General features: G+C 40.7%; 1 protein-coding gene across 1 annotated transcript in view; it reads left to right on the forward strand.

Annotated features, from left to right (window-relative positions):
* LOC134575542 (ovostatin-like) overlaps positions 1 to 13,954 on the forward strand; it is a 279,761-nt gene that overhangs the window by 147,744 nt on the left and 118,063 nt on the right. The window contains exons 17-18 of the mRNA XM_063434840.1: positions 5,533 to 5,617; positions 6,176 to 6,341. Of these exons, the coding sequence (XP_063290910.1) occupies positions 5,533 to 5,617; positions 6,176 to 6,341 (251 nt within the window). The remainder of the gene's footprint in view (positions 1 to 5,532; positions 5,618 to 6,175; positions 6,342 to 13,954) is intronic.

Here is a 13,954-nt window from a genome sequence, read left to right on the forward strand (position 1 = left end):
TGTTTTTATTGGTTCTTCTGAAAGCCCTGTGGGCAGTCCTGTATGTGTACGACCTCCATAAAAGAAGGCTCTAATTAAAAACAGATCTTCTTGACCCTCAACACGTAGTCTTGTCTCGTTATTGGAGGGAACTGCTATAATCACACTGGGGATTGCTATGCTCTGCATACTCTCCTGAGCTTTAATCACTTTGCTTTTTTAAGAGCTGTTCCTGTAACGGTGGTTGTGGTGTCTGGTGCGGTGCTTGTGGTCCTTGGCGCAAGCTAGGAAGTGGCCATCAACGGAAGGTACTTGGTCGGAGTACGGGGAGTTCCGTTACAAGAACTTCTGGTCTTGTCTCTCTCAAGTGTTGCTACTCCCGTTTCTGTCTCCTTCAACGTTAACATCAGTTCCAGCACACAGACTCACTGCCTTGGTGATCTCTTGACTCTGACCTCTCCTTCACCACTCATGTCCAGTCAATCGTCAAATCCTACTGCTTTCACTAAAAAATATAGCACGCATCAACCGCTACTTAAAGGACCCCTCTAGTGCCAGGAAAACATACTCGTTTTCCTGGCACTAGAGTGCCCTGAGGGTGCCCCCACCCTCAGGGTCCCCCTCCCGCCGGGCTCTGGAAAGGGGAAAGTGTTTAAAACTTACCTTTTTCCAGCGGTGGGCGGAGAGCTCTCCTCCTCCGATCCTCCTCTTCTCCTCCCCGTCGGCTGAATGCGCACGCGCGGCACGAGCTGCGCGCGCATTCAGCCGGTCACATAGGAAAGCATTCATAATGCTTTCCTATGGACGCTTGCATGCTCTCACTGTGAAAATCACAGTGAGAATCACGCAAGCGCCTCTAGCGGCTGTCAATGAGACAGCCACTAGAGGAAATAGGGGAAGGCTTAATCCATTCACAGCAAGAGCAGTTTCTCTGAAACTGCTATGTTTATGAAAAAATGTGTTAATCCTAGAAGGACCTGGCACCCAGACCACTTCATTAAGCTGAAGTGGTCTGGGTACCTAGAGTGGTCCTTTAACGCCAGACATAGCTAAGGTGCTGGTCCATGCTGCTATCCTCTCTCGCCTTGACTACTGCAAACTGCTTCTCAGTGATCTTACATACTCCCAACTTGTCCCATTACAGTCATTAATGAATGCGACGGTGAGGATCATCTTCCTGACCGCCCGCACCTCCCATGCCTCCCCATCTGTCAGTCCATGCATTCGCTTCTTGTAAGATATAGAGCTCAATTTAAAATTCTTGTTCTTGCTTTCAAATCTCTACATAATGCTGCTCCAACCTACCTATTGCCCCTAATACACAAATATGTCTCCCTCATGCTCTCCTGAAGAACTACGTCAATCCTCTGATGCTTGCCTTCAAGACTTCTCTAGGGCTGCACCGTTCCTGTGGAATTCCCTTCCCTTCTCTGTTATACGTTCAGTCTCCTAGTCCTAGTCTCCACTCCTTCAAAAAAATCATTGAAAACTCACTTTTTTTCTCCTACTTTTCTACCCCTACTTTTTGTGTCACTTTACCCCACTCCCTCTAGCATGTAAGCTCATTGAGCAGGGCCCTCAACCCCTCTGTTCCTGTGTGTGCAACTCGTCTGGTTACAATTATGTGTCTGTTAGTCCATCCATTGTACAGCGCTGCAGAATTTGTTGGCGCTATATAAATAATAATAATAATAATAATAATGTATTATGTGTGTATTCAACAGTCTGTGTGCATTCAGCAGTCTATGTGTGTATATTTAGCAGCTTATGTTTGTGTATTTAACATCCAGTGGCGTACACATGACCCATGGGGCCCCGGTGCGAAAATTGATCCATTGCTATGTTTCACTGAGGGTTAATCCAGCCTCTAGTGGCTGTCTCATTGACAGCCGCTAGAGGAGCTTCCGCGATTCTAAGACACTGAACGTCCGTAGGAAAGCATTGAGTAATGCTTTCCGATGGGCGGTTTGAATGCGCGCACGGCTCTTGCTGCGCATGCGCATTCGGAGCTGAGAGGCGGAGGGATCCCCAGCGCCAAGGGAGTCCGGCGCTGGAGAAAGGTAAGTGCTGAAGACACACACACAAACACTCTCACGAACAGAAACATACACACTAGCTAACAGACACACACATTTACTGACAGAGACACACTCAGTGACAGACATACATACACACTCACTTACAAAACATACACTCTCATTGACACACACCAACTAACAGACATCAAACAGACTCACTAACAGACACACATGAACACACTCCGTAAAAAACACACACAGTAAAACACTCACTGACACTCACTAGCAGACACACACTCACTAACACTCACTAGCAGACACACACACGGACTAATACACACAGACTAACACACACACTAACACTAACACACACACTCTAACACTCTAACACACACACAAGTGACGAAGTGCCCTTCGTTACTTTGTCCTGGAGAGGCCTGCTTGCCTGCCTCCTCCCCTGCGACTATGGCCCAGGGGAGATCGTACCCTCTTAAATCAGCATTTGGGCATATTGTATTTTATTATGCTGTGTATGGCCCTTTAAGAACCTTCGGTGGGCACATTGTGACTTTGGAGAACAATGCCCCTTTAAGACTATGGCCCCTGGAAGATATTGCCTGTTAAAGACTGTTTATGCAGATTGGATTTTAAAAGACTCTTGTTGCCCCTTTAAATTGTATTGGAGCAGTTCTGCAGCTTCAAATTGGCACTACGGATGCAGCCGAAGTGCCGAAGTAGTCGCCATTCGACAAACGAACACGTGGCTGCGGCCATCTTTGTTCATTCGAACAAGGTCAGCGGTATGTGTAGCCAAATCCATGGAACTGAAATCGGCTACACATTTTAACGAACACCGCTGACCCTTACCTTCTCCTACACTGGGTTTCCAGCCACAGAGACTAAGTCCCGTTCGAAGATTCGAACACACGTTCGAATGGGACTTAGTCATTTTTTTCAGTGTTAAAATTGACCGACCGCACAGCCCAAATCTATGGAACTGTTTTGGGCAGGAAAATGTGCCTGCGGTCGGTCACAAAGGACTTCCGACTAACTTTTGAACTAATGGAAGGATTTGCATGATTTTTGAGTATGGTCATATTTCAAGTATGCTGATTAATAATATGTGTGTTTTTATGAAGATTGGATATGTGGTTTTAAAGTTATAGTACATGTATGAAAACTGTATTTTTCCTGCTTAACCCATTGTGTTCCATAATTATATCACAGGCAGAGGGGGAGGATTTTGTGTATAATTGCTGGGAGTGTTTTCTGTAATGTACGTGTGTTATTGGTTGTTCTGTAAAACCCTGTGGGTGGTCCTATGTAGGGAAAACCTGCATAAAAGAAGGCCCTTTGGTGCCAAGTAAAGGAGATCCTGTTTGACCCTCAATACATAGCCTTGTCTCGTTATTGGAGGGAGCTGCTATAATCACACTGGGGATTGCTATGCTCTGCATACTCCCCTGAGCTTGAATCACTTAGCTCTTTTAAGAGCTTGTACCTGATACGCTCTCCTGGAGGAGAGGTCTTCCGCACACAGTCCTGGAGGACAGAAGCTGATCCAGGGTGGACAGAAGACGGCGGTTGTGGAGTCTGCAGTGGTTGTGGTGTCCAGTGCGGTGCTTGTGGTCATCGGCGCAAGCTAGGAAGCGTCCATCAACTGAAGGTTCCGTTACAACACACTAACACTAACACACACTAACACTAACACACACTCTAACACACACACACACTAACACACACACACACACTAACACTAACACACACTAACACTCTCACACACACATGTTTTTTTTAATTTAATCCCCCCAGCCTCCTTACCTGTAGGAAAGCTGAGGGCATTCCCTGGGGTCCAGTGGTGTCACTCGGCGGGCAGGCTGGCGGGCGCGAGGGAGCACTCTCCCCTGAGTGCTTCCTGTTCAGCTCCCTTGCGCGCCGTGTACTGCTGCCGGAGCCGGAAGATGATCTTTGGTTTATTTTTTCATTATTTGATTTCTTTCTGACTGTCCTGTGACTATCAATCATCTCTAATTTTGTCGCCTTTGGCAAAACTCTAAATCATCAATCAAACTAAACTGTTTGTTTGCTATACGTGTTGTTTGCTTCGTGATGCATCCATGTGGCAATCCAGAAGACCTGCAGATGGGCCAAACCTCAGATGAATTGCAATTTGTTTAAAAACAAATGCTCAACTATAGTTTGCAATGTAGTGCAGTAAAACAGAGAATAGAAGAAGTTGAGATTGTAACGGCAACCCGGGTATAAACAGGGTTAAAGCTGTTTAGGAGATATTCCCTTTCCAGATACAAAGGCAGCTACCGAATACACCAATCCGCAGAACAGGAAAAACCATACGAAAGGTTTACACTCCAAACAGCCAAACAGGAAAACCATACGAATAAATCTCCCCGAGCACGAGACGAAGCTCCGTATTGAGGGTCAAGCAGTGATCTGGTTTAATGGGGCTAACTGCCCGGTATTTATGCAGGTCTTCCACCAGGTGGACACTTCCCTAGGGGACCTGGTGGAAAACTGTGACAATTTTACACAGTAACCAATCACAGACATACACAGTTAAGCACTCCCACAGGTACATTGTAATCCCTCCTCTCTATCCTGGAGATAATTGAGATGTAACTCAATTATCTCCGAGGATGGAGACTAACCTCCATTTTACAAGCGGGGAGAAAAAATGCATAAAAATCCACAAGTTTAAACTATCGAATAAAGCATTTACATTCAACATATTCCCAGATAGCTTAGATCTAAACGCACCAAACTACCGAACAGCGCTCAGATCGGATGCATACAGTTCAATCGCTTTGGAGCTATCTGAGGTGGCTACGTTTGTATGAAAAGTACTGAACGGACGGTGTTCGTATGAAAGGGAAACAGATTAAGGGAGGTCGGCGAATTCAGCGGTGTTCGTGTGAAAATAGTAGCCATTTTTAGTTTCACAAAATCGTCAACGAACACTGCTGGGCATTCGTACGTCCAAGATGGCCACCGCCACGTGTTCGTTCATATGAACGACGACCACCCAGCCGACATTCGACAATTAGGAAGTGTCTGCGGTTAACCACAACGTTCTGATGGGGCCAAGAGGTTAACAAGCTGTATGGACAGGGAAATAGCCGAACAAACAGATGAATGAAAAGGGGAATAAAAGTAATTCACAGACAGACGGGACTGTCACAGAGATGATTAATATAAATTCACATTGTTTAAGCTTCCACCACATAATAAAATCTCACACAATGCACTTATGGACATTCTGTAAAATAGTGTCAGAGAGTCCTACAGGCCATGGATGAGCTATTTCGCCTGCTAGATCACTATGCATTGATGGCATCTCAGGGGGATGCAGAGCTCCCAGACAAGCCCAGTTCATAATTAGCCCCTGCTATCACAGCACCAGAGCATGAGGATAATTCATGGTCCTGAAGGTTCTCAATAGCCTCCACATTAGAAATTTTTTTTGAATTTTTAATTATAAAATATGAACAATATATCATGTTCCTTTGTCTTTTTCCAGGAAATCGGAATGATTGTTGGTACGAATGCCAGATTAAAGAAACCTGTCGTATGTGGTATGGAGCCAAATGTTCCATTTCATAGAGGTAAATGTTTCTGTTCAATAATTAATTCCAGTTTTAAAATAAATAAACAATAGCTTTCTTCCTACCATAGTAGTCATTAGAAATGGGCAGTGATTGCTCACCTTGACACTACATATCCCACGATGCAATCCTAGGGTGAGCTCCACCTTGCTGGGAACATGACCGGTATCCGTGTTACTCCCCCCATGTTACCAATTCCAGCACCAGTTCTGAAATCATCTGGAAAGATTTCACGGAGTAATGCAGACCAGGTGCAGGCTGGGGAACATTATTCATTTCTTCAAATTTCTTGGTTAAAAATAATAAATTATTATTATGATTATACTTATCATCCCTATTGTAATAAAGCAACAACATTTCCTCTGCATTCACAGTTATTGGAAATATTGACTAGCAAGTGATCAGACACAACAGCAAGTAATAACATACAATAAAGACACAAGATCTAGAGGATTCTGCAGAAATGAGCTTAAAAAGTGGCAATTTGACTGGTCATTCATTTTATATTAGTTGCTAAATGAATAATAAAAAACTGATTTCTGCTTTTAATTGTTTCAGGAGGACAAGGCTTTGGGGGCATACCTTTAAGAGCTGACATGAAGGTTGCTAGTGGTTCTGGAGGTGGTTCTGGAGGTGGTTCTGGTTTTGGTGGCGGCGGCGAATCCATTGTCACTGTTCGCAAAAACTTTGCGGAGACGTTTGTGTGGAAGATGGTACCTTTAGAGTAAGACGTTTTATTCTTCTGATTCCTAAACAGAACACGTTAGCAGATACATACAATGAGGTTTATTCACCATACAGTGAAATGTGGTCAGCTGCAAAAACTGTAATTAAAAAAGCCAAATGGGAAGTTTCCACAACTTTGCTGTTGTCACCATTTAGCACTTTACAGGTTACATTACAGCAGAGGGAGGTACAGTAAGTGCAGTAGGTATACAGTGTATGTATATTTTATTTATATAGCACTAACAGGTGTACTCAGCACATTACAGGTTACATTACAGTAGAGGGAGGTACAGTAAGTGCAGTAGGTATACAGTGTATGTATATTATATTTATATAGCGCTAACAGGTGTACTCAGCACTTTACAGGTTACATTACAGTAGAGGGAGGTACAGTAAGTGCAGTAGGTATACAGTGTATGTATATTATATTTATATAGTGCTAACAGGTGTACTCAGCACTTTACAGGTTACATTACAGCAGAGGGAGGTACAGTAAGTGCAGTAGGTATACAGTGTATGTATATTTTATTTATATAGCGCTAACAGGTGTACTCAGCACCTTAAAGGTTACATTACAGTAGAGGGAGGTACAGTAAGTGCAGTAGGTATACAGTGTATGTATATTTTATTTATATAGCACTAACAGGTGTACTCAGTACTTTACAGGTTACATTACAGTAGAGGGAGGTACAGTAAGTGCAGTAGGTATACAGTGTATGTATATTATATTTATATAGTGCTAACAGGTGTACTCAGCACTTTACAGGTTACATTACAGTAGAGGGAGGTACAGTAAGTGCAGTAGGTATACAGTGTATGCATATTATATTTATATAGCGCTAACAGGTGTACTCAGCACTTTACAGGCTACATTACAGTAGAAGGAGGTGCAGTAAGTGCAGTAGGTATACAGTGTATGTATATTATATTTATATAGCGCTAACAGGTGTACTCAGCACTATACAGGTTACATTACAGTAGAGGGGGGTACAGTAAGTGCAGTAGGTATACAGTGTATGTATATTTTATTTATATAGCGCTAACAGGTGTACTCAGCACTTTACAGGTTACATTACAGTAGAGGGAGGTACAGTAAGTGCAGTAGGTATACAGTGTATGTATATTATATTTATATAGCGCTAACAGGTGTACTCAGCACCTTACAGGTTACATTACAGTAGAGGGAGGTACAGTAAGTGCAGTAGGTATACAGTGTATGTATATTATATTTATATCGCACTAACAGGTGTACTCAGCACTTTACAGGTTACATTACAGTAGAGGGAGGCACAGTAAGTGCAGTAGGTATACAGTGTATGCATATTATATTTATATAGCGCTAACAGGTGTACTCAGCACCTTACAGGTTACATTACAGTAGAGGGAGGTACAGTAAGTGCAGTAGGTATACAGTGTATGTATATTATATTTATATAACGCTAACAGGTGTACTCAGCACTTTACAGATTACATTACAGTAGAGGGAGGTACAGTAAGTGCAGTAGGTATACAGTGTATGTATATTATATTTATATAACGCTAACAGGTGTACTCAGCACTTTACAGATTACATTACAGTAGAGGGAGGTACAGTAAGTGCAGTAGGTATACAGTGTATGTATATTGTATTTATATAACGCTAACAGGTGTACTCAGTACTTTACAGGTTACATTACAGCAGAGGGAGGTACAGTAAGTGCAGTAGGTATACAGTGTATGTATATTATATTTATATAGCGCTAACAGGTGTACTCAGCACTTTACAGGTTACATTACAGTAGAGGGAGGTACAGTAAGTGCAGTAGGTATACAGTGTATGTATATTGTATTTATATAGCGCTAACAGGTGTACTCAGCGCTTTACAGGTTACATTACAGTAGAGGGAGGTACAGTAAGTGCAGTAGGTATACAGTGTATGTATATTATATTTATATAGTGCTAACAGGTGTACTCAGCACTTTACAGGTTACATTACAGTAGAGGGAGGTACAGTAAGTGCAGTAGGTATACAGTGTATGCATATTATATTTATATAGCGCTAACAGGTGTACTCAGCACTTTACAGGCTACATTACAGTAGAAGGAGGTGCAGTAAGTGCAGTAGGTATACAGTGTATGTATATTATATTTATATAGCGCTAACAGGTGTACTCAGCACTATACAGGTTACATTACAGTAGAGGGGGGTACAGTAAGTGCAGTAGGTATACAGTGTATGTATATTTTATTTATATAGCGCTAACAGGTGTACTCAGCACTTTACAGGTTACATTACAGTAGAGGGAGGTACAGTAAGTGCAGTAGGTATACAGTGTATGTATATTATATTTATATAGCGCTAACAGGTGTACTCAGCACCTTACAGGTTACCTTACAGTAGAGGGAGGTACAGTAAGTGCAGTAGGTATACAGTGTATGTATATTATATTTATATCGCACTAACAGGTGTACTCAGCACTTTACAGGTTACATTACAGTAGAGGGAGGCACAGTAAGTGCAGTAGGTATACAGTGTATGCATATTATATTTATATAGCGCTAACAGGTGTACTCAGCACTATACAGGTTACATTACAGTAGAGGGGGGTACAGTAAGTGCAGTAGGTATACAGTGTATGTATATTTTATTTATATAGTGCTAACAGGTGTACTCAGCACTTTACAGGTTACATTACAGCAGAGGGAGGTACAGTAAGTGCGGTAGGTATACAGTGTATGTATATTATATTTATATAGCGCTAACAGGTGTACTCAGCACCTTACAGGTTACATTACAGTAGAGGGAGGTACAGTAAGTGCAGTAGGTATACAGTGTATGTATATTATATTTATATCGCACTAACAGGTGTACTCAGCACTTTACAGGTTACATTACAGTAGAGGGAGGCACAGTAAGTGCAGTAGGTATACAGTGTATGCATATTATATTTATATAGCGCTAACAGGTGTACTCAGCACCTTACAGGTTACATTACAGTAGAGGGAGGTACAGTAAGTGCAGTAGGTATACAGTGTATGTATATTATATTTATATCGCACTAACAGGTGTACTCAGCACTTTACAGGTTACATTACAGTAGAGGGAGGTACAGTAAGTGCAGTAGGTATACAGTGTATGTATATTATATTTATATAGCGCTAACAGGTGTACTCAGCACTTTACAGGTTACATTACAGTAGAGGGAGGTACAGTAAGTGCAGTAGGTATACAGTGTATGCATATTATATTTATATAGCGCTAACAGGTGTACTCAGCACCTTACAGGTTACATTACAGTAGAGGGAGGTACAGTAAGTGCAGTAGGTATACAGTGTATGTATATTATATTTATATCGCACTAACAGGTGTACTCAGCACTTTACAGGTTACATTACAGTAGAGGGAGGTACAGTAAGTGCAGTAGGTATACAGTGTATGTATATTATATTTATATAGCGCTAACAGGTGTACTCAGCACTTTACAGGTTACATTACAGTAGAGGGAGGTACAGTAAGTGCAGTAGGTATACAGTGTATGTATATTATATTTATATCGCACTAACAGGTGTACTCAGCACTTTACAGGTTACATTACAGTAGAGGGAGGTACAGTAAGTGCAGTAGGTATACAGTGTATGTATATTATATTTATATAGCGCTAACAGGTGTACTCAGCACTTTACAGGTTACATTACAGTAGAGGGAGGTACAGTAAGTGCAGTAGGTATACAGTGTGTGTATATTATATTTATATAGCACTAACAGGTGTACTCCGCACTTTACAGGTTACATTACAGTAGAGGGAGGTACAGTAAGTGCAGTAGGTATACAGTGTATGTATATTATATTTATATAGCACTAACAGGTGTACTCAGCACTTTACAGGTTACATTACAGTAGAGGGAGGTACAGTAAGTGCAGTAGGTATACAGTGTGTGTATATTATATTTATATAGCACTAACAGGTGTACTCAGCACTTTACAGGTTACATTACAGTAGAGGGAGGCACAGTAAGTGCAGTAGGTATACAGTGTATGCATATTTTATTTATATAGCGCTAACAGGTGTACTCAGCATGTTACAGGTTACATTACAGTAGAGGGAGGCACAGTAAGTGCAGTAGGTATACAGTGTATGTATATTATATTTATATAGTGCTAACAGGTGTACTCAGCACTTTACAGGTTACATTACAGTAGAGGGAGGTACAGTAAGTGCAGTAGGTATACAGTGTATGCATATTATATTTATATAGCGCTAACAGGTGTACTCAGCACTTTACAGGCTACATTACAGTAGAAGGAGGTGCAGTAAGTGCAGTAGGTATACAGTGTATGTATATTATATTTATATAGCGCTAACAGGTGTACTCAGCACTATACAGGTTACATTACAGTAGAGGGGGGTACAGTAAGTGCAGTAGGTATACAGTGTATGTATATTTTATTTATATAGCGCTAACAGGTGTACTCAGCACTTTACAGGTTACATTACAGTAGAGGGAGGTAAAGTAAGTGCAGTAGGTATACAGTGTATGTATATTATATTTATATAGCGCTAACAGGTGTACTCAGCACCTTACAGGTTACATTACAGTAGAGGGAGGTACAGTAAGTGCAGTAGGTATACAGTGTATGTATATTATATTTATATCGCACTAACAGGTGTACTCAGCACTTTACAGGTTACATTACAGTAGAGGGAGGCACAGTAAGTGCAGTAGGTATACAGTGTATGCATATTATATTTATATAGCGCTAACAGGTGTACTCAGCACCTTACAGGTTACATTACAGTAGAGGGAGGTACAGTAAGTGCAGTAGGTATACAGTGTATGTATATTATATTTATATAACGCTAACAGGTGTACTCAGCACTTTACAGATTACATTACAGTAGAGGGAGGTACAGTAAGTGCAGTAGGTATACAGTGTATGTATATTATATTTATATAACGCTAACAGGTGTACTCAGCACTTTACAGATTACATTACAGTAGAGGGAGGTACAGTAAGTGCAGTAGGTATACAGACTGTATACCTACTGCACTTACTGTACCTCCCTCTACTGTAATGTAATCTGTAAAGTGCTGAGTACACCTGTTAGCGTTATATAAATATAATATACATACACTGTATACCTACTGCACTTACTGTACCTCCCTCTACTGTAATGTAATCTGTAAAGTGCTGAGTACACCTGTTAGCGTTATATAAATATAATATACATACACTGTATACCTACTGCACTTACTGTACCTCCCTCTACTGTAATGTAACCTGTAAGGTGCTGAGTACACCTGTTAGCGCTATATAAATATAATATGCATACACTGTATACCTACTGCACTTACTGTGCCTCCCTCTACTGTAATGTAACCTGTAAAGTGCTGAGTACACCTGTTAGTGCGATATAAATATAATATACATACACTGTATACCTACTGCACTTACTGTACCTCCCTCTACTGTAATGTAACCTGTAAGGTGCTGAGTACACCTGTTAGCGCTATATAAATATAATATACATACACTGTATACCTACTGCACTTACTTTACCTCCCTCTACTGTAATGTAACCTGTAAAGTGCTGAGTACACCTGTTAGCGCTATATAAATAAAATATACATACACTGTATACCTACTGCACTTACTGTACCCCCCTCTACTGTAATGTAACCTGTATAGTGCTGAGTACACCTGTTAGCGCTATATAAATATAATATACATACACTGTATACCTACTGCACTTACTGCACCTCCTTCTACTGTAATGTAGCCTGTAAAGTGCTGAGTACACCTGTTAGCGCTATATAAATATAATATGCATACACTGTATACCTACTGCACTTACTGTACCTCCCTCTACTGTAATGTAACCTGTAAAGTGCTGAGTACACCTGTTAGCGCTATATAAATATAATATACATAAACTGTATACCTACTGCACTTACTGTACCTCCCTCTGCTGTAATGTAACCTGTAAAGTACTGAGTACACCTGTTAGCGTTATATAAATACAATATACATACACTGTATAATACAGTGTATGTATATTGTATTTATATAACGCTAACAGGTGTACTCAGTACTTTACAGGTTACATTACAGCAGAGGGAGGTACAGTAAGTGCAGTAGGTATACAGTTTATGTATATTATATTTATATAGCGCTAACAGGTGTACTCAGCACTTTACAGGTTACATTACAGTAGAGGGAGGTACAGTAAGTGCAGTAGGTATACAGTGTATTTATATTGTATTTATATAGCGCTAACAGGTGTACTCAGCGCTTTACAGGTTACATTACAGTAGAGGGAGGTACAGTAAGTGCAGTAGGTATACAGTGTATGTATATTATATTTATATGGTGCTAACAGGTGTACTCAGCACTTTACAGGTTACATTACAGTAGAGGGAGGTACAGTAAGTGCAGTAGGTATACAGTGTATGCATATTATATTTATATAGCGCTAACAGGTGTACTCAGCACTTTACAGGCTACATTACAGTAGAAGGAGGTGCAGTAAGTGCAGTAGGTATACAGTGTATGTATATTATATTTATATAGCGCTAACAGGTGTACTCAGCACTATACAGGTTACATTACAGTAGAGGGGGTACAGTAAGTGCAGTAGGTATACAGTGTATGTATATTTTATTTATATAGCGCTAACAGGTGTACTCAGCACTTTACAGGTTACATTACAGTAGAGGGAGGTACAGTAAGTGCAGTAGGTATACAGTGTATGTATATTATATTTATATAGCGCTAACAGGTGTACTCAGCACCTTACAGGTTACATTACAGTAGAGGGAGGTACAGTAAGTGCAGTAGGTATACAGTGTATGTATATTATATTTATATCGCACTAACAGGTGTACTCAGCACTTTACAGGTTACATTACAGTAGAGGGAAGTACAGTAAGTGCAGTAGGTATACAGTGTATGTATATTATATTTATATAGCGCTAACAGGTGTACTCAGCACTTTACAGGTTACATTACAGTAGAGGGAGGTACAGTAAGTGCAGTAGGTATACAGTGTATGTATATTATATTTATATAGCACTAACAGGTGTACTCCGCACTTTACAGGTTACATTACAGTAGAGGGAGGTACAGTAAGTGCAGTAGGTATACAGTGTATGTATATTATATTTATATAGCACTAACAGGTGTACTCAGCACTTTACAGGTTACATTACAGTAGAGGGAGGTACAGTAAGTGCAGTAGGTATACAGTGTGTATATTATATTTATATAGCACTAACAGGTGTACTCAGCACTTTACAGGTTACATTACAGTAGAGGGAGGCACAGTAAGTGCAGTAGGTATACAGTGTATGTATATTATATTGATATCGCACTTACAGGTGTACTCAGCACTTTACAGGTTACATTACAGTAGAGGGAGGTACAGTAAGTGCAGTAGGTATACAGTGTATGCATATTATATTTATATAGCGCTAACAGGTGTACTCAGCACTATACAGGTTACATTACAGTAGAGGGGGGTACAGTAAGTGCAGTAGGTATACAGTGTATGTATATTATATTTATATCGCACTTACAGGTGTACTCAGCACTTTACAGGTTACATTACAGTAGAGGGAGGTACAGTAAGTGC

The sequence above is a fragment of the Pelobates fuscus genome, chromosome 10 (assembly GCF_036172605.1).
Source record: "Pelobates fuscus isolate aPelFus1 chromosome 10, aPelFus1.pri, whole genome shotgun sequence".
Lineage (NCBI taxonomy): Eukaryota > Metazoa > Chordata > Amphibia > Anura > Pelobatidae > Pelobates > Pelobates fuscus.